The sequence below is a fragment of the Elephantulus edwardii genome, unplaced genomic scaffold (assembly GCF_000299155.1).
Source record: "Elephantulus edwardii isolate Elephantulus edwardi_28Jun2011 unplaced genomic scaffold, EleEdw1.0 scaffold00047, whole genome shotgun sequence".
NCBI classification, from domain to species: Eukaryota; Metazoa; Chordata; class Mammalia; order Macroscelidea; family Macroscelididae; genus Elephantulus; species Elephantulus edwardii.
In genome coordinates, this window is record NW_006399797.1 from 15,575,636 (window position 1) to 15,597,491 (window position 21,856).

The window sequence follows — 21,856 nt, forward strand, 5'->3', positions numbered from 1 at the left end:
TTCATCTTACTTGGATCCACAATCAACACTCTTGGTACCAGCAGTCAGACATACTGCTTTGGGTAAGTCCACTGTCCAAAATTCTTCTCTAAAATACTAAAGAGTAATGACATTCATTTGAAGACTAAGGTGTGCCTGATTTGGCTCTGGTTTTTTCAATCACTTGCTATACATCTGAGAGATGGACAATGAATAAGGATGACAGAAGAATTGATGTCTTTGAGTTGTGGTGTTGGAGAAGAGTATTGAACATGCCGCAAACTACCAAAATGAAGAGACATGTTTTGGAAAAGGTGAAGCCAAAGTGCTCCTTGGAGGCAAGGATCTTTCATACTTTGGACATGTTGCTAGGAGGTGCTATTACTTGGAAAGGGATACCATGCTTGGAAAGGTAGAAGGTCATTGAAAGAAAGGAATGATCCCAGCAAGATGGATTGATACAGTAATTGCAGAAATGGGCTTAAGTGTATCAGAGCTGATGAGGATGGCACAGGATAGGACAGAATTCAGATCTGTTCATTAGGTTGTTATGGGTCATACTCAATTTGATGGCACCTACAATAACAAGAAGGGGAGAAAATGAGGCAGAATCCATAGTCGGTTAAGGCTTGGCACTCGTTCTCTGGTTTTAGAAAGCTTATGTTCAAATCCAGATTCTCTTTTCTGTTAAATGGATCTCTCTGCCAGCACAGCTGTGATATTAAGGGTCTCTCTCTCATACACACACACATTGTAGGTGGAGCGTAGGGAAGAGAGGTGATAATTTTAAGCAATGTGGTCATTTCTGCTCATTGTGCCACTCAATGGAAAAGCCCTGTAATCTCAGTTTCCAAGGGTCCCTCCTGCACATGCGCCTCACTTTCCTAAGCATACATTCATCCTAGTGTCTGGGGAAAAAAAAGTTTTGATTCGGTTTGATTTTTCTATATGGTCCCTAATCCTAAACCTCTTTATATGCTGTTTAAAGAAACCATGACCTGTACCAGAGTTGGAAGGAAATCTAGCTAATTTGGAATAAGTGGAAAAGGTTAATGGCCCAGTATCTGAGTGTGGTAGCTGAAAGAAAGTTAAGCTCTAACTTGACCTTCCTAATTGACTCTTCTGGGGAATATAACTACTCCACATCTATCTATTGTCCAAATCTTGACTTTCCTCTCTCATTACAGAAAGGTTACAATGTCCCTGGGTTTCAGTTTCTTTATTTGTATAATGGTGCTTAAATTTGAAGGATTCTTTTAGCTCTAAGGCGCTCTGTGGTCTAGTGGGTAAGAGGTTGTGTTGCCAACCCAAAGACAGCCTATTCAAACCCATCAGCTGCTCCTTGGAATAAAGATGGAAAATCTCTGCTTGTGTGACTTATAGCCTCTAAAAAACTTGCTAGAGGGTCACTAGATGGCATTGAGTTGTTATTTTTCAGTTCTAAGTCTCTGAATTCCCCAGTACTGCATGTGTATGCAAACATCTCCATCTTCTCTTCTGACCCAAGGGAGTCTTCTCACATGAGGTCCACAAATTCCTAGATCTATAAATCTAAAGGTCAGAGTTCAAAGCTTATATCAGAATAGCATGAATGCATCCAAAGAAAGTTTAGAATGATTGTCCCCAAATGTTACATCTGTTGCTTTTTAATAGGATTGCTTTAAAAATGCTCTGGGAGGAACAAGGGTGAGTGAGGTGGTTAGATCCCGTACTCGGCGTTTCTTCAGCTTCTGGTCTGGATCGTCACTGTTCCCAGCGCTGAGCTTCCGTGATGTGGTCTATAGATAGAGTCACCTTACAGTGAATCCGAACAGTGTCCCACATTCTTAAACTAAAACACACTAGGACTGTTTCCCTCCAGACTAATCTTCATTCCTGGTGATATAGAAAAACCAGCAGCTCCAACTCAGATAAAGTAATCTCCTGTTAAGGTCCACAGTCTCAGAATCCTGCTAGAGCGAGTTCACGAACCAGAATGGACTTGACGGTAGTAGGGTGTTATGTCGTATTTTTGTGAGGTTTATTATTTTATAGCTTTCTTTCTTTTTTAAAAATCTCTTTGGTCCTCAGTATTCTCCCAGACCCCCCTGATTTGATAGCATACACAAGCTGCCCAGTGGTCAAAATGCTAGAAATTAGGGAAAGGACAAGGCAGGGATATGTAAACTCATGGCTGGGTGAGAGAAAAGGCCCTAGTGTAATTTTGGAAGTTTTTGTTAGAATTTTCATTTCTGAGTAGCTGCCTAAAATCTCTGAAATGCTGGGAATTCAATAAACCAAGGACGCCAATGAGTGCCATATGTCTCCTATTAAAAATGGATTCTGAGGGGTCTTGCTCAATAGACTAGATAGCAGAAGGGGAAGAAAGCGGCAGCAGTTGTTTGAAATGGATGGTTATTTTATTAAAAATAACTTTGGTCAGATTTCCAACAATGTTAAATCTTTTAAGGGAACAACCTACCAAACTTAAAAAAAAAAAGTCACAAGAATATTAAACTTCTACCCACTCACAAGTCAGGTTCAAAGACTTACTTCTTTTTTGGAAGCAGAGTTTTCAATCTTTCCCCCAGTTATTAGAGTGTATTCTCCCAGCAGGGCAGGTTGGCTAGTAAACCTGGCAAGGGCAGGTGATGTACGACAGGAGGGGTGGAGCCTGATCCAGTAGAACCAGGGTTTGGGAGAGGGTTAAACCAGGACAGGAAGCCCAGCATTTGATTAGAACATGCCACCCACACGTTTGCAAAATACACAAGTATTTTCACAAGTCAGCAAGTTGCACTGAATGGAATATGTATTTACTTGGACACTGCTTAAAGTCAAGAGCATTTTAGAGGGTGTTACACCTTTTCCTACATAGATTCTCTTTGGGAACTATCTTTTCTTTCCAGTTGTATGGAGTCTGGGTAAACAGAAAGCACCTTGGCTGCCATATTTGTGGGATGAAATTGGAGATACATTTCTTCAACTGCTTGACAAGAATGGATTGGCAGAAGTTTGGCAAAACACAATTAAAGAATGAAATAAAAATGACTTTATCTTTGCTAAACTGGCAAAGACAGAGCTCTGGTGGCACAGCACATAGGGAATTACGCTACTAGCCTAAAGGCAGTGCCTATCTAGAGGTTCGAATCCACCAGCCAACTCTGAAGGGAGAAAGATGGGTAATCTCCTTCCATGTGATGTACAGCTACCAAAAACTTGCTAGAGGGTCAGCTATGAATTTAATGGCAATGACCTTGATTTTTTTGCACTGGATTTTTATTGAACAATGGCTGTGGGAGAACTCAAGTTTGATTGGAAAAATGTAGGTATTGTGAACACTGAAAATCAAATGAAGGAAAAATGACAGAAACACCCCAAAAGCCAGATATGAGGATCTGGATATCTATTTGGGGTCTTATGATTGTTTGAATTAAAATGTGACTCTTTTTCTGGGTCACCTTGATTCTTACTGGGAGGTTGGGGAGTGGAAATCAAAGGAAGGAATTAAGGAATGTGGTTGACAGAAGTTTAGAGATCTCCCAGGCCCAAAGTTAAAAAAAAAAAAAGAAAAAAAGCTCAAGTTACCCTCACCGGGTAGTGAGCAAACAACCAAATGCCTGCAGTGGTGGTTCAACCTGAAGTCCCTAAATCCTCTGAGAGGGTCTCACAGAACACCTCTTAGCGTCTGGCTTCTCTGCTATAATTTACACTGGAGACCTTCTCTTTGATCCTGTGAATCATTTACACAGAGCTCAAGAGACTCTGGTGAGAAGGTGACTCTGGTAACATTTCAGGAATTCAAGTCACATACATACATACCTCATCTCCATGCATATTTGCCACGTATTTGAACTCTGGAATCCCAATCCTGTGTTCCTTTGGGAACCGTCCCACGACCAGAACCCACAGGTTTCTGCCTTTATAGGGAAGAAAAAGAGAGAAAAATAATTAAGTTGTCTCTTAATGTGACAAATGAACTAATAAAATGAGATTAAGAAACAATGGTGTTTCTTCCATCACTTTGCTGTTATATGGTGGCTTAAGTTCATAAGAGGAACATGTCTTAGTTTGCTGCCAGGCAAAATATTTTCAATGTAATGCAAATATTTGTTAACGTAGGTGTTTTGGGTTTTCTTTAATATATATGTAAGAATGAAGACTTATTAGGCTTTATTACTTTTCTAAAATGTTCATGTATTATGCTATGAAAGAATATGATTTTTCAGATATTGCTAACTCACATAATTCTACAGAGATGAGACAGGGTTCACTCTGTCCTATGTAGGGTTACTATGACTGGAGCTGACTAAACCACACTAGACAAGAAGAAATAATCGATGGTTGACTGAGAGGGTGCCTCAACTCACAGTGCAAGAAAACTGGAAAACAAGCAAATGAAGAGGTAGCAACACCATGTAGCTTAGAAGGGCAGTTGTTTTATGAAAAGAAATCATAAAGCTTATAGTCAAAGATTTAGGTGAATTTAGGTGATACAGACTTTGATGGAACCACAGCCATCCTAATAAGGCTCTGGGAAAACGTCTCACGTCTAAGCTCTGTCCCAGACAGCACTGATCTGACAAGACAGGGCCGAGAAAAGGTGCCAGAGGATTGGCTGTATGCAGGCTCTGCTCCTGACATGCTTTATGTCACGTAATCCCTTCTTGTGCTCCAGTAACATAATTACCCAAATTCACAAGTTAACCAGTTTTACAAATGAGAAAGTTGATCTTTAAAAATACTAAGTATACTTCTTAGGATCACACAGCCATAAAAGACTGTGATTTAAGCTCTAGAGCCAAAGACCTGAACCCGAGTCTATTTGGGTTTCAGTTCTAACTTTCCTTCTTGATTAATGAAAATGGTTCATTTAAGAGGTTTGACTTTCTTTTTAAAACAGAAAATAATTAGTTACAATTGATTAATATATTACAATGTCTGGTCAACCCTTTATTACCCTTCCTTCACATAACTGCTTATCTATTTAATATATTTTTTTTTACTACTCTCTCCCTTCCAATTCCTGAAAACCATACAAGAATGATTTTATATACATCTACATCTATCTATTTCATATATATATTATATATATATATGTTTTGTTGTTAAGTGCCGTCGAGTTGTAGGTGACCCATAGTGACCCTATGAACGAAAGTTCTCGACAGCTGTGGGACTTTCATATATATAATCATTTATTTAGCTATATGTTGAGCAAATTATCCGAGAAGCTGGACTCTATAAAGAGGAATGTAGCATCAGGATTGGAGGGAGACTCAACAATAACCTGCATTATGCAGATGACACAATCTTGATTGCTGAAAGTGAGGAGGACTTGAAGCACTTGTTGCAGAAGGTAAAGGAATGCAGCTTTCAGTATGGACTGCATCTCAATATCAAGAAAACAAAGATTCTTACCACCGCATCAATGGGCAGTGTTATTCATGATGAATGGAGAGGAAATTGAAACTGTCAACAGCTTCACCTTGCTTGTATCCACAATTAACACTCTTGGTACCAGCAGTAGGAAATAAGGAGACATATTGCACTGGGAAAATATGTAGTTAGGGACCTTTACACTTAGGAGAAGTGACTAAGGTGTGTCCGATTCAGGCCATGGTCTTTCCTATTACTAGCTATGCATCCCAGACCTGGACAATAAATAAAGATGACTTTAAAGTGCTATGTTGTTGTTGTTGTTGTTATGTGCCGTCAAGTCGCCTGCGACTCGTAGCGACCCTATGTACAACAGCCCTAAACTCCTCTCTGTCCTGTGCCAATCACACCATCTCTGACAATCCCATCCCAATTATCCCAGTCACTGAATCAATCCACCTCATAGAGGGCCTTCCTCTCCTGCGCTGTCCCTCCACCCTCCCAAGCATGATGTCCCTCTCCAAGGACCGGTCTCTTCTCACAACAAAGTGCTATAGGTTAAGGATATTGGCTTAAGCTGTGTCTGATCCAAGCCATACTATTTTCAATGCTTCCTTGCGTCTGAAAGACAGACAATAAATAAGGAAGACCAATGAAGAAGTGATGTCTTTGAATTGTGGTGTTTATGAAGAACATGGAATATCCCATGGAGTGCCAAAAGAATGAACAAATCAGCCCTGGAGAAAGTGCAGGGTGCTCCTTACAGGCAAGGCTAGTGGAACTTGGTCTCACATTTTTTAGACAAGCTGTCAAGAGGAGACAGTCCTGGAAAAAGACATGATGCTGGGAAAGGTAGAAGGACAGTGAAAAGGAGGAAGCCTCCCAAGGAGATGGACTTCTACAACAGGCTCGAGCCTGACAGATGTGAGGACTGTACATGCTAGGGCAACGTTCAGATCTGTTACTCATAAGCTCACTGTGCACTAATCTCTACCCCACTGAGACAAAAAAAGAATAGGACAGTGCCTGGCTATAATTTTTGGCTGCCTGACAACAACAAAAGGGATCACAATATAACAAAATAGGCAAAAAATCATAAACGAAACTAAAACCCACAAAAATAGCCAGTCTTATCAGTCTGATAGAACCTCCAATGTCATGTTCCTTAGTTACACTTTGAATCTGGATCAAAACTCATGACTGTAGATCAGTTTTCAGTCAAACAACAGACAGGTCAATAACGTCAACAATAGCACCAGGAAGGTAACCATTTGTTAGAACAGTCAAGGACACAAGGACAAATGGACTTCATTTGTGCAGGGAGACATCTCAGAAGTGGTAGGATATAAGGATAGGTTAAAGGAAACAAGAATGCCAGGGAACAAGTGGAAAGAATAACATTACATTGTGGATATTGTAATTAATGCCATAATACAAAATACATATGAATGGTTGAGTAGAAAAACAATTTGCTAAATAAGCTGGGAACTCTATGGGGAAGTTCTGTTTTGTCTTTCAATGACACTAGCAGCTAAAAACAACTTAATGGCAGCAGGTTATAAATAACCTTAAAACTAGAATAATCACAGATTTGTATAGAATATAGATTAGACCCCTCACAGGCAAGATCAAAATTCAATATCCGCTCAACATAATATTTATCAATTTTTATTTCTAACTCAGAATCTGCAACAGCTGGCCTGTTACATAAGGGAGAGCATAAGACAGCAACTAAGCTGACCAGTTATATTTATCTGGTACCATTTGGCTGAAGCAAGGAGGGAAGTCACATAGATAAAACCTAAGTGAAGAGGTACTTTGGTGGGTAATCCAATCCCAATTTTAGCACAAATGACCCTCAAGTGAACCACAAATTGAGAAAGTTACCTTGCACAATCTCAGTGATAGAAAATCTGAGAAGGAAAACCCAACCACTACAAGTAGAAAGATACAAACTCAACCTGCTTAGAAGGACAAGCCTCTGGAAGGATTTTAACGACTTTCCTCCCCCCTCAAATAATCTGGCAGAGACCAGCAGAAATGCACAAAGGACAAACTATTTCTTTTTCACAACGTGATATCTTTTCTCCCCTATCACGTTTAGAAAGATCTTTATTCTCTAAAATTCTTGTTAAAACAGGTGCATGAAAGAGTTCAGCAGTCCTTACCCCCACTTTTTTTTAACAGAACAAAGTAAACAGAAACTGCATTCCAGGTCCCTTAGTAATGCCCTCAGGGGTTGACATGAATCCCAGGGCTGTGATACAGCCACTCAAATAGATTAGCATAGAGGATCATGTAAATTATTACCATTTAGGAGGATTCCCTAATTATCTACAAAAAACAGCTGACAAAAAGCCATTGCTGTCAAGTTGGTATTGACTCATGGAGACCTGCAGAGTGGTTGGTGGTTTCAAACTGCCAACCAATCAGTTAGCAGTCATACTAAACACTGCAGCAGACAGTTGGGTTGTCAAGTACTGTCCAGGCAGAACCGACCCATAGCTGACCCTCCAGTGGGTTTTCAGAGGCAGTAAATGGCAGGAGCAACTGGTGGATTTGAACTGTGTGCCCTTTGGGTTAGCAGTGCAGTACATGATCATAAATCACAGGTGCTCCCTGCACCAGGTGATAAATGCTACACAATCAGAGAAGAGTTTAGTAGAAAGTAATGGAGAAGCAAGAAAAAATAAGCACAGCTTCACCTGGTAGACATGGGGGTGGGAGATGTCACTTTCATGTCAAAATCACCTGGGCTGCTTGTTAAACTGCCCCAGTCTCCAGCTACTAAATCAAACTCTGGAAGTGGAGCCTGAAACCTGCTTTTAACAAACTCCCTTGGTGATGTCAAGGCCAATAATGTTTGAAGGTTCCTGACAGAGGCCTGCAGAGATTTCTATGGCAATTGACTCGTGGTAAAATTATCTCATTTTACGTGTGATAATAAACATGTTTCCATGTTAAGATTATAGTTTCGAATTACCCAACAAACAAGGTAAGCATGGGCTTCCTTGTGTTTTGAGAGGCAGTTAATCGCATGGGAGGAGATTGCCCATTCTCCCCCAGAGCAGCTGGTGGCCTCCGTATACCTTCGGGACTGCAATGTAACTTCTTGCCACTAGGCTACCACATCTCCCCCAAATCATCTCATTTTACATTTAATAATGAATATGTTTCCATGTTAACATTCTAGAGTTGGATTTCCCAATAAGCAAGGTAAGCTGGGGTTTATTTGTGTTTACTTACTAATTTGTAATGAGAATTTTAACGCTTTTTCCTAACATACTAAAGATTCTGTTTATAGGTATGGCTAGTTCCTCTCTCAACGAACTCTACAGCATCTTCTTTTTTTCCTTTTGGTCTGGTCTTTAAAAATATTTTTATTTTACTTTATATTGGCTTGCATACAATGTTCATACACATTGTGTTTCACACTATCTTCATTCACATTGTGCGTCATACACTCATTTCCATTCATACATAGCATCTTCACAGACAGAACACCTAGTAACATGAGTTTACTGAACTTATTTTCTAACCTTTAGTGAACAGAAAGTAAGCACAGTTAAGCCTGTGTTTACCTTGCTTATTGGGGAATCTGTTTCTAGTTAACAAATCTACTTCTACAGCATCTTTTCAAATGTCTGCTTATTATTTTACTGTATAAATACACTATTATCTAGAATTGTGGTGCTGGTGAAGGGTATGTAATATTCCATGGGCTGCCAAAATGATAAACACATTTCTCTTGGTAGAAGTGCAACCAGGGTGCTTCTTAGAGGCAAAGATGGTGGAACTTCGTCTCACATGATTTGACCATGTTGTCAGGAAGGAAGGGTCAGTCCTTGGCAGAAGACATCATGCCGGGAAAAATGTCCAGAGAAAGAGATAAAGACCTTCAATGAGATGGACTGACAGGCACAGTGCTTGAAACAATGGATCTGAGCTTGATGGAGAGCACGGGGAAGGCACAGGATAGGGCAAGGTTCAGACGTGTTGTTCACTAGGTCGCTATGAGTCATTATATGACTACAGCCATGGAAAATATTCACAAGAAAATACCATGGAAGAAAATAGCTCCACAATATACAACAACAAGTTAAAAATGGATAAATTTTTATAATATTGAAAAAATTGAGACATTGTCTATATAAAGAGCTAAGTGAGTGTGTGATAAAACAGTATTTTTTTAGTCTTGTCAATATATTCTTAATTAAAAAAATAATTTAAAAAACTATTCACTAAGCTCAGATATTATGTGTATTTGCCATAGGTACTACTCTATATTATTTGCTTTTCATAACACCCCAGTTTGGTGGGTAATAGCCACAGTTTAGAGCTGAGGAAACAATGAAGTGGTAGAACCAAGATTCAAACCCAGGTCTGACTCCAGAATCAATGCTCCGGACCCCAGGCTGCCTCAGTGTCCATGAGAGGACAAAACAACAGGCTGCTAAACTCTCCGGAGCCTGCCGTGCTCAGAGCTGAGCCCATGGAGGGGAACAGTGGCGAGGCTGTTCCTTCATCATGTTGCTTTGGTTTACTCCTGGAACGAGATCCAATCTGCTAACTCTGATCCAGGGGGAAACCCCTGAATCCAATACTCCACCCCAGGAGCACTCCATACAGGGTGTTGGGGTAATGACTGTCAAGCTTGAAGAATGATCTGTACTCTGAGTGTTTCAGCGGGACACACCTAGAGAGAAGCAGAGATCCTGGGTGGCCCAGTCCTAGCAAGAGCTGCTGTGATGATGAAGCAAACAGTTTTTCAAGAGGCTTGTTATATATGTGGTCTAATCCATGAAGCTTCAGTACCAGAATGAGGGACTAGCGGCTGCTTTCGCAGACTCTCTAACTTCTTGGCATATCCTACCATTTTACTTTTTGACTTTACAGTCAAAGCACTTACTGAATGCTATGAGCTTCAGTTTCCTCATACACAGAGAGAAATAACATCCCTAATTGACACTGCTGTACCTTACAGATTCTCCACAACACGAATTCCTCAATTTCCTAAGAATTATCCAAAGATCTCACACCAAACATTCAATTTTCTTTATGCATAGTATCCTTTATCACATATGCACATGGAGCCCCAAATGAAATGAGCGTCTCAAAGAGCTGTGACGAGCACATTTTTTGTTGTTATTATTGTCAAGTCAACTGCTACTCACTCATAACAACTCTATGAACAATGGTTCTGAACTCCGCCCTATCCCAAGCTGTCCTCATCATCTCTGATGCACGCAAACAGCAGTCACTGTGTCAACCTATCTTGTTGAGGTTCTTCCTCTCTTACACTGACCCTTCACCTTTCCAAGCATGATGTCCTTCTCCAAGGACTGGTCTCTCCTAACAATATGCCCAAAGTATGTGAAACTTCACCATCCTTGCTCCCAAGGAACACCCTGGTTGCACTTTCTCTAAGACATATTTGGTTTTTTTGGCAGTCTATGAGATATTTAGATATTTTCTCTAACACCACAACTCAATGCATTGATTCTTATCCTATCATCTTTAGTTATTGTCCTACTTTCAGATGCATAGCAAGTAATTGAAAAACCATGGCTTGGATCAGGTGCACCTTAGTTTTTAAAATGACATCATTGCTCCTTAACACTTTAGAGAGGTCCTTGACAGTAGATTTTCCCAATGCCACATGTCTTTTTATTTCTTGACTGCTGGTATCAAGGATTTCGATTGTGGATCCAAGCAAGGTGACATTGTTCACAATTTCAATCTCTTCTCCATCTATCATGATGTTGTCTGCTGGTCCAATGGTGAGGATTTTTGTTTTCTTAATGTTGACATGGAATACATATAGAAGACTTTGATCTTCTGCAGTAGACATTTTAAGATCTCTTCACTTAAGGCAGTTTAAGTAGGGAATCCCTGTGTACACCAGTTCAGCTGCTAAGTTGGAGGTTTGAGAACACCTGGAGGCACGTTACCAGAAAGGTCTGATGATTTACTTCTGGAAAATTTGCCATTGAAAACTTGATGGGAGCACACTTTTGCTCCCACATTTGGGCTTGTCATGATTCAGAACTGACCTGAAAGAAGTGGGTTTGCTGAAACAGTTGCTAGAATTCACATGCCCTGTAGATCTGAAGTTGAGGAAAAGAACCTCCTGCTAAGTGATTCATTGCCAAAAAACCCAAACCAAATCAAAACAAAACAGGCTTTCACACGGGAAGAAGCTCCCAGATTGACTCTGCTTGCAGACTATCATTGTTTTAGAGTCATTTATTTAACCCTAGTAAACACAGTGGCGGGAATGAGTATTTTCTTTTCATACATGAAGACGGGGAATGCTAAGTAATCTAATGAGGCAGTGGCTGTCGGTGTGTGGTCTTGGGACCAGCAGCATCAGCATCACGGGGGAATGTGTCAGACGAGCATGAGCTTGGGCTCCACCCCAAGTGGAATGATTAAAAACCTCCGGGGTGCACCCAGCAATCTGTTTTAAGGAGCTCTCCAGATGATTTGGGTGCACAGTAGAAGTTAAAGAGGAGGAGCAGAGGTGAGCAGTCTTTCACCTTGTTCTTAACCACGCCGCTGATTTCTCTCAACTCAGTACTGTTGAGTTGGAAATGACTAATAGCTGACCCTCTGTTAGGTTTCTGAGGCTGCAAATTGCATGGAAGGAGATTGCCCATCTTTCCCCCATGGAGCCACTGGTGGATCCGAACCACCACCGAGGTGCAGCCTCTGGGTTAGTGGTGCAATTCCCTTCGGACTACCCCATTAGAGCTTCTTGTTGCTGTTAGGTGCTATCACATTGAGTAAAACTCCCGGTGACCCTATGAACAATAGATCTGAACCCTGTTCTATCCTGCGCCATCTTCACACTCTCTGATACACTGGAGCCCATGGCTGCAGTCACTGTATCAATCCATCTGGTTGAGGGTTTTTCTCTCTTTTGCCATCTCTTGACATTTCTAAACATTATGTTCCTCTCCAAGGAATAGTTTCTTTCAGCAACATGTCCAAAGTACGTGAGTCAAAGCTTTGTCATTTTTGCCTCCAAGGGGCACTCTGGCTGTATATTATCTAAGAAATATCTAGACATTCACTACTCTTCCTCATCACCACAGCTCAAAGCCTTCAATACTTCTTATGCCATCCTTAGTCATTGTCCAGCTCTCAGATGCAAAGAAAGTGACTGAAAAGACCATGGCCTGAACCAGACACACCTTAGTCTTCAAACAGACATCATCGTTTATTAGTAATTCGGAGATGTCCCTGACTGCGGATTTTCCCAGCACAATACATCGCCTGATATCCTGACTGCTGTATTGATTGTCAAATGTATTGATTGTGGAGCCAAGTAAGATAAAGCCATTGACAGTTTCAGTCTTTTCTCCATCTATTATAATGTTGCCTATCAGTCCAGTGGTGAAAATTTTTATTTTCTTGACATTGAGATGCAATCTATAGTGAAGACTGTAGTCTTTGAAGCAAGATGGAAACTAAAACTAAAAAAAAAAAAAAAATCAAAGAAAGGTATCTTGAGTCCCAAGCTTGCTGTGTACTGATCTCTTTGTTGTTGAGACATTTTTTTTCCTTCCACCCTCAGAGAATTGGAAGAAGCAAGGAGATTGGGGGTGGGTGCGGGGGCATCATGAGGATTATTGGAGAAGTTATAGTTCTCTGGTTCTCATTTGCTTCCTTTGGTTTTGTTTCATTAGTTGGTATGTTCCCATTTCAAAGTCATTAAGTGACCAAAAAGCTAAGGACCTGCACTTGGGAAGATATAGTGACCCCAAGCCAGTCATGTGATCCCAGTGAAACCTGACAGCCGTCTCCAGTGCAGAGGAGAATTCATAACTCTAATTATGGACAGAGGAGTGTGCCAAGAATGGGCCTGGGAGGTGTACCAGGGTCCTGATGCTGTTGTGATAACAGCAAGTGATCTGCTTGGCCCCAAAGCAAGAATGGGACTGGAATGTTTTCTAAGGCTGTAAACCACAGGGGAGGAGGAAACTGCCCAAATGTAAAAATTCTCTGGAGATTCTAATGCACTTGCAACTACTTAGGAGAAAGATGGGTGATCTCCTCCTCTTGTGATTTATAGCATCTGAAAACTGGATGGAAGGTAAGCTAAGCATCAGTTCCAACTCGATGTCATGGAGTGAGTTGTAGACCTAAATCCCATTAGTCAATTCTGACTACTAGCGACCCTACATGACAGGGCAGAACTGCTCCTATAGTGTTTCCAAAACTGTAACCTTATGGTTATATGAAGAGGAGCACTAAATATCTCATGGACTTCCAAAGAACAAACAGAGATGCTACCGTCAGAGTGCTCCTCGGTGGCAAAGATAACAAAGCTTTGTCTTACGTACATTGTACGTGTTGCTAGGAGGGACTATTTGGAGAAGGATATCATGCCTGGAAAGGTAGAGGGTCTTCAACAAGATGGATTAACATAGTAACTGCAGCAATGGGTCCGAGGGTATCAGAGATCTTGAAGATGGCACAGGATAGGCCAGAGTTCAGATCTGTTTTTCATAGGGTCACTGTGAGTTATACTCGACTCTATGACATCTCACCACCATCACCACCACCACCACCACCACCACCTTTATTGGCAGGAAACGGCCACATTTTTCTCCCTCAGTGTGCTTGGTAGGTTCAAACTACCAACCTTTTGATTAGCAGCCAAATTCTTAATCACTGTGTCAGCAGAAGCATGAATTTGTGGTTCAGCTAAATATGAGGGTGAAGTTACATGGAAGAGGCTTCCCAGAAGCTCATGAGGGGTAGCAAGTGTTAGTGTCCAACTTCTGTGAAACTGGAGTTTCTCACTACCTGGACATCCTGAGGTAGAGACTGAAATGGGGCATGTGGCACCGGAGCCTGAGCCTGGGATCAGCGGGGGCTGTGTGCTCGGTGCTCATGAGGGCTGTGCAAACATGCATGCCTTGGCTCTATGAACAATAGCCATTTGCACATTTCCATCTGGTCCACAAACCTGCAGCAGAAGTGGTTCAGAGTAACTCCTGCATTCCAGAGGTCCCCTTCTTCCAACCCAGAATGTCTGGTTTCTTGTATCCTGATGGCCAGGGCTGGCTAAAGAGGCTTTAATCAGCTTTCTGCGCTAACTCTGCTGTGGAACATTGTAGGGTGGGGGTGAGGGACTGGACATTGTCTAGAATGGTCTCACTAGGCTTTCTGCATTTTCACCTTCTACTTGATTCACAATACCTGACTTCTGACCACCTGGATTTCTCCCTGTTCAGAATACTTCTCTGAGAGAGAATTCCAAGTTTCGCCACTACAAAAACATTCTGTCTGTTCACTTTGTTCTCTAGAGGTTTCATGTGGGTGGGTTTTGCTTTCTCAATGTTTTCAGCACCATCTGAGGTGTTAGAGCCCTTCCCTCCCCTGTTGCATCTGGCATGGTAAATCAGGGCCACCCTGAGCCTTCACTCATTTAGCCGCTGTCATCAGTTGGAACTGGCTCATAAAGGACTCTCCACTGAGTTTCTGAGACTAAATTCCACAGGGGAGAGGAGAATGGCCTCTGGGTTAGTAGTGCAACTCCCCCTACAGGCTACACCACAGAGCTCCCTCCACTGAGGCTTAGGCCACCGTTTCAGTAAAGGCCTTTGTGGTAGATTAGAGGTTGGGCCAATTTTTCTCGCCCTGCTGAATTTGGGAATGCTCCTGTGACTTTCTCGAACCAGTGGAGTGTTGGGTAGAAGCTTTACGAGCTAAAGCATGTTTCATCATTTCTTGTCCCTCTGACACAAGCTTTACCATGTTTTGTTAGAGGCTGCTCTGTCAGCTTGTGCCATGGAAGGAGGATGATGGCGTCCAGAGTCACTAATCAACAATGAACATATAATATGAGTCAGATATAAACCTTTATTTTTTTGGTTATAAACCACTGAGATTTTGGAAGTCCTTTTACTCCTGCAGCATAATCAAGTCTGCCCATGCTGATGTACTTTTGGTAACCAACCCAACCCCAAATTATCTTTCCCTCCACTATGCGTTCATTACAGTAATTGCTCATCCCACTGCTTTTTTCCAGACACGGGTTCCCAGTACTTAGGATTCTGAAGAGGTGATCCAGAGTCGAGGAAAATTTAGAAACTTTGCTTTAAAGCTACTCTGCTGACATAAGTTACATCAACCTTTATGTTAGGAAGAATGCCTTTATGTATATGTCTTCTATTTCAATTCAATTCAACTCCTGCTCTTGCAGCCCTAGTAGGTATCATGCATTTAAATGTTATCTGTTGTTTGATATTGGGCTGAAAAGATTTCAATATTAAAACGCATTGAAAAATGAAGAGGTAATACCAGAGGAAGATATCACTGGCAAAGCCAAGTATCTGATGGAAATTTATATGTGTAATCTCCTTATATATGTTGTTCATTGCTGTCCAGTTGGAACCAATACATAGGTGACCCTCAGATAGATTTTCAGAGGCTGTAAATCACATAGGAGGAGACTGACCATCTTTCTCTCATGAAGAGGCTGGTGGATTTGAACCATTTGCTTTTGTGTCCATAGTCCAACTCCTTACCCACTAGACCACTACAGCTCCCTACCTACCAACAAGGACCTCTCCAAAGTGCAGAAGAGCAATGTTGTCAGTTTAAAGGCTAAGGTCCATTGGATGCAAGCCATGGTCTTTTGAACTATTTGCTAAGCATCTGAGAGTTGGAAAATGACTACAAATGACAGAAGAACCAATGCCTTTGAGTTCTGGTGCTGGAGAAGAGTACTGAAAATCTCATGAACTGTTATAAAAACAGACTGAGAAAGTGGAGCTGGGTGCTCCTTGGAGAAAATGTAACCAAAAAGTGTGACAAGGCAAGAGCATTGAAGATTCTTCTCATACTTTGAGACTGTTGTTAGGAGATGAGATCATGCTTGGAAAAGTAGAGTGTCAGTGTAAGAGAGGAAGCCCTCAGCAAGATAAAATGTATCAGAGATAATGATGGATCAGAGATCAGAGTGAGGATGGCTCAGGTGAGGGCAGGGTTCAGATCTTTGTTCCTAGGGTTGCTATGACTCATAGTGGACTTGATGGCACCTAAAACAACAACAATCAATAACAGCATTTTATCAGCCTGGTATTGGCATGTTGACAGGCAAGATTTTATAGCTGAAGTGATGGTTCAGATTCTAGTAGTTTGCCATGTATTTTGGACAAAGGACAACAGCAAACCTTAAAAAAAATTGCTACCTATTCCCATATAGTCAACTGAAACTAAAAATAACTTTACAGGACAGCGTAGAACTGCCCCAGGCTATAATCTTAGAGTCCTCAAAGCTGTAATCATTATGGAAGCAAACTGTCACACCTTTCTCCAGCAGACTGATGGGAGGGGTTAAACTGCTGATTTTAGGATGACAGAAGAAATGATGCCTTTGAGTTGTGGTGCTAAAGAAGAATCTTGAACATACCATGGGCCACCAAGATAACAAATAAGTCTGTCTTGCAGAGAGTGAAACCAAATTTCTCCTAGGAGGCTAGAATTTTAAAGCTCTGTCTCACATACTTTGGGCACATGGTGAGGAGAGACTAGTCCTTGGAGAAGGACATCATGATTGGACGGGTGGAGAGATAGCACAGGAGAGGAAGACCCTGGATGGGATGGATTGATACAGTAACTGGGGCAATGGGGGTTGTGTTGGAGTGAGACTGGCTTAGGACAGGGCAGGGTTCAGAGCTGTTGTACATAGGGATTTTATGAGTCTCAGGTGACTCAACGGCACATCACAACAACAACTCTAACCACTGAACACCCAGGGCTCCTTTGGGGTAGGTAAACTAATGTTGGATGATCTAGCTAGGCGAGCGGAGGAGGCTCTTCTGGGATGCCTTGAAATACATAGGAAGTATAGTAACCTCCTGAACAAAGCTTGCCTGGCATTGCAAAGTAGAAAGCAGACAGAAGAGGCTTCAGCCAAACCATAGGTTTGAGGTGCAGTTGAAGGCAGCAGTGGCATCGTGACCCACAACTATAATCTTGATAGATCAAACACAGCTCCCCAGGGTGACCAGCCTTGACTGTATAACCTGGAAAACCTCTCCATCAGATGGAGAGAGATGTTTTTTCAACAAATATTTATGACATTTTAGTAAACTGAAAAGAAAATGTAAAACTATTAACTGATTATACCATTCTGATACTAACTTTCTATTTCTTGTATCCCTTTCCTTATATAGGAAAATGAAGTCCAAGTAGGAATATATGACAGCTTTCTTTTATTTGGAGGGGAGTTAATAAAATTCGAGTCAATAACATCAATCCACTAGCATTGGTGGCCTAGTGGCAAGAAGATGCCCTGAAATCCTAAAGGCATGCTGTTCAAATCCACCAGATAACCTGTGGGAGAAGGATGGGCAATCTCCTCCCGTGTGATTAACTGCCTCTGAAAACCCACCAGAGGGTCAGCTTTGGGTTGGTTCGGACCCAACAGTGCACAACAACAACAAGAACAACGCTTCAAAACAAAATCTCAGACCTTTGGCACAGCACATCTGACCTTGCACGCTGTGTTCTCTTTCTGCCTCTCACCAACTCAATCTCATAGGGCAAGTTCTTTATTTGTAGTTCCCAAAGGAGTCAGCTGCCTGCTGCCATACCTTTAATGTCATTCTTTCTGCTGCACAGCCCGTGATGAAAATCACTCTCTCCCAACTGAAAACCCCTGCCTTGCCAGAACCCTTTCTATTCTCATCCTTCAGATTGACCCCTTACTAGCCTCAAACTCTCTTTTGATTCTCATAGTACCTCTACAACCTTTCCTATAACACTTAATAAAACCACAGGTTTTTCTACAGACAAGGTATTGTATTTCTAAATCCTTGAAGGATCTATGACTTTCCTTGGTAGATGTATAATAATGGATCAACAAAAGATTTCTGAATGACGGATGATTGGATAAATATACAAATAAACTGGAGGATGTCCAATTGAAGCTGGAGGCCATCCCTGGTTCAAAATTGAGATAGGTTTGCTCTCCAATATGGATGGAGAGGTCTTCAACAAGTTTATAAGGTGCCATTTTGGGTGGGTTCAGGAAAGGACCTAATTTTCTAGGTCAATTCCAGAGTAGATAAAACTTCTTAGAGAATCTTAATTGTCAAAATCCAAACCAAATATAGGGAGGTGGATGTGTGTGTTTCATTTATTTATGTGTGTGTTTCCATGGAATTAATATTGTGAAATTACACCAGAAGTATACAGAGTTTAGGTTTCATTTCATATTGTGCTGAGTAAATCAATGAAGAATTTTGAGGATTTCAATGTCTTAAGTTGGGGATTTTTCTGATGACTTAGAAACATTTCTTTAATTAAGGGAAAGAAGGAGAAAAAAACCCTGAAGATTCAAATTTTGGGGGAGTAAATTTTCATTTTTTATTTCAAGATAGTAAAGATTGCCAGAGGTGCAGTGTAGCTTGTCTCATTAATCACCAACCATAAACCAAACAGGAAGACTGGAGAAAATCCGTCCACCTCCCTGCTCCCAGACCACCCGCTTCTTTGTTCCTCCTATTCCATTCCCAGGTCAGAGGTTGAAGAATATTTCCTCCTCTTCTTTTAAACATCTAATTTTCAAAACTGTAAGTAATACAACCATAACTTTTTTAAACAATAAAAATTGAGTTTTAAAAACTAGCTATTGTAATATTTCTATGTCCACTGGTAGTCTTTTAAAAAAGAGAAAATATAGGAAACTAGTTTAAATCCCTAGAGGGAAAACCTCTAGAGACATTAAGCTATAAAAAGGCAAGAACTTCCCTTTTTGGTCCCTCAGGAGGGAGGCTGAATACAGTCAATCTTTTCAAAGAGAAATTCAGCTACAATAATTAGTCAAATTAAGAAACTTAACTACTTGACATAGAACTTTAAAATGTTATTTTAAAAGATGCCACAATTGTAACCAAAACTATACATTTATTGTTTATGAGAAATTTCTGCTTTATTTCTTGATATTTTGGGTCTCAGAGGGCCCCAGTTGTTGTTATATGCTGTTGAGTCGCCTGTGAAGCATAGTAACCCTATGTACAGCAGCTCTGAACCTTGCCCTGACCTGAGCCAGTAGCACTAATTCCAATACTCCAATCCCCACAGTCCCAATTACTGTATCAATCCACCTCATCTGGGGTCTCTCTCTCCTGTGCCATCCCTCCACCCTTCTAATCATGATGTCCTTCTCCAAGGACCGGTCTCTCTTGGCCACATGTCCATAATATGTGAGACAGAGCTTCATAATCTTAACCTTCAAGGAGAAACTTGGTTTCACCCTCTCCAAGCTAGACCTTTTTCTTGGCGGTAAATGGTATATTCAAGACTCTTCTCTAGCACCACCATTTGAAGGCACTGACTTTACGTCTGTTATCCTTAGTCATTGTCCAGCTCTCTGATGTGTAGCAAGTAATTGTGGAGACCTAGTGGTGCTTTAATTTCTTATGAGGAAGGTACTATACTTTCAAGCAGGAGTGGCATCCACTTCCTAAATAACATGCGTCCAGAAACTCTATGAATTTTGATAAATGTTGATAGTTATAGAGGGGCTTCAAGGCTTTTGTTCATAGGGTTTTTATGAGTCCTCAACTCGAAGGCCATCATCAACAACAACAACAACAGGTATTATACAACTATAATTTATGATGAGGTAAATTCAAATTCACCTGATTTTTAAGAAAGCCTTTAAAAAGGCTTGCCTACCCATATTGCTTATTTATTACCAGGATAAGAACATCTTTTATGCTGGTCCTTGGGCCTTAAGAACATATTCTTGAGGGTCGTCAAGGTCAATTGGTATAACCTAGTCCACACAAACAATGTTCTCCATACTATACCAGTGAGCAGTGAGTGGGATCTTAAAGGTTTGTGAATAGCCATTGAAGGCACAGCTGCTAGTCTCTCCCTGTCTGGAATAGAGAAGAGAGAAGAAAATCAAAGATGAAAAGAAAGAATAGTTCAAAGGACTAATGGTGCACATCAACTTCAGACCCTGATACTAGATGATACTAGATGAATTAGATGGTGCCCAACTATTTATGTCATAAGAGAGGATCCTACATAAAGTGAGAGATAAAAGTGGAACAAAACTAAAAAACATGAAAATGGCCAATTTGGTGGTCTGAGAGACTTGTAGAACCCTTGAGACTAACTTTTAGCCAAATAGTAAAAGGGTAATAGGTGAACTCATAATTGAAAAAAAGGAGGTAAGGGAGCTCTGGTGGCCTAGTGGTAAGAATGTGTCCTGTAATCCCAAAGGTATATGGTTCAAGGCCACAAGCTATTCTGTGGGAGAAGGATGGGCAATTTCCCCCCTACTCCTTGTGAAACCTCACTGGAGGGTCAGCCATGAGTCAGTCAGAACCAGTGGCAAACAATAGTAATAAGGGGAGGGATTGGAGGGCAATAACAACAAAAAAAGAACTCATCTTTTGGCAAGGGAGAATGATAATTAATTTACTAATTTCTTAGTAAGTTACTTTGAGGAACAAAGACTTTCCTATCATTCACCCTACTCCATGTGTTTGTACCCTAAAAGGCTTTCATTCTCAAATGCTGTGAGTCCAGAGAGAAGGATACTGAGCGACTTGCCCAAATGAGGTCCACATTGACGTGACCTAGGCTTACACATGAAATGGCTTAATGGGATTAACAATGGTGGGCTTCTTATTAGTATTATCATTTTGAGGTCTAATCTCACCAATGTTGAGTTGTTGTTAGATGCTTCAAATTGATTTTCAACACATTTTGACCCTGTATTGAGGATGTGGAGTTGCTCCATGAGATTTACTAGGCTGGAAGGAGCCCTGGTGGTACAGTGCTTATATATCTGGCTACAAAAACAAAAGGTTAACAGTTCAAACCCATCCGCCACTGTTGGGGAGAGTCTCTTATAGTTTATATATATCCCTGAAAGTCCTATAGGGGGAGGTCTGTCTGTCCCATAAGGTGGTTATCAGTCAGAATTGACTCAACAGCAATGAGTTCTTGTCTCAATCTTTATGCGAGTAGATTGCCAGGTTTTTCTCCCAAGAGCTTCTGAGTTTGAAGAGCTGAGTGCTTAACCACTGTGCTACCGGGTCCTTAATAGTTTAGTAAGGAGAGAATATAGATAGATATATTTGTTGTTATTGATTGCTGTCTAGTTGAGTATGATTCATAGCGACTCTATGATCAAAAGCCTTTCCATAATTGTGGTTGTTTCTCTCAAGTTCATAGAGTTTCCACAGGCATGTGGTTTAGGAAGTGGATGCCACTCCTGCTTCCAAACCTGTTTTACATCCAGGAGCTCCATCAAACACTGTCCACATTGTTGTTGTTGTTATGTGCCGTCCAGTTGTTTGCGACTCATAGCGACCCCATGTACAACAGCCCTAAACTGTGCTCTATCCCGTGCCAATCTCATTGCCTGACACACCCATCCCGAGTACCCCAGTCACTGAATCAATCCACCTCATAGAGGGTCTTCCCCTCCTGCGCTGTCCCTCCACTCTACCCAGAATGATGTCCCTCTCTAAAGACC

General features: G+C 41.2%; 1 protein-coding gene across 1 annotated transcript in view; it reads right to left on the reverse strand.

Moving 5' to 3' along the window:
- Positions 1-21,856, reverse strand: part of CPM (carboxypeptidase M) — a 101,565-nt gene that overhangs the window by 32,321 nt on the left and 47,388 nt on the right. Inside the window, exon 2 of the mRNA XM_006886106.1 lies at positions 3,781-3,878. Coding sequence (XP_006886168.1) covers positions 3,781-3,878 — 98 coding nt within the window. The remainder of the gene's footprint in view (positions 1-3,780; positions 3,879-21,856) is intronic.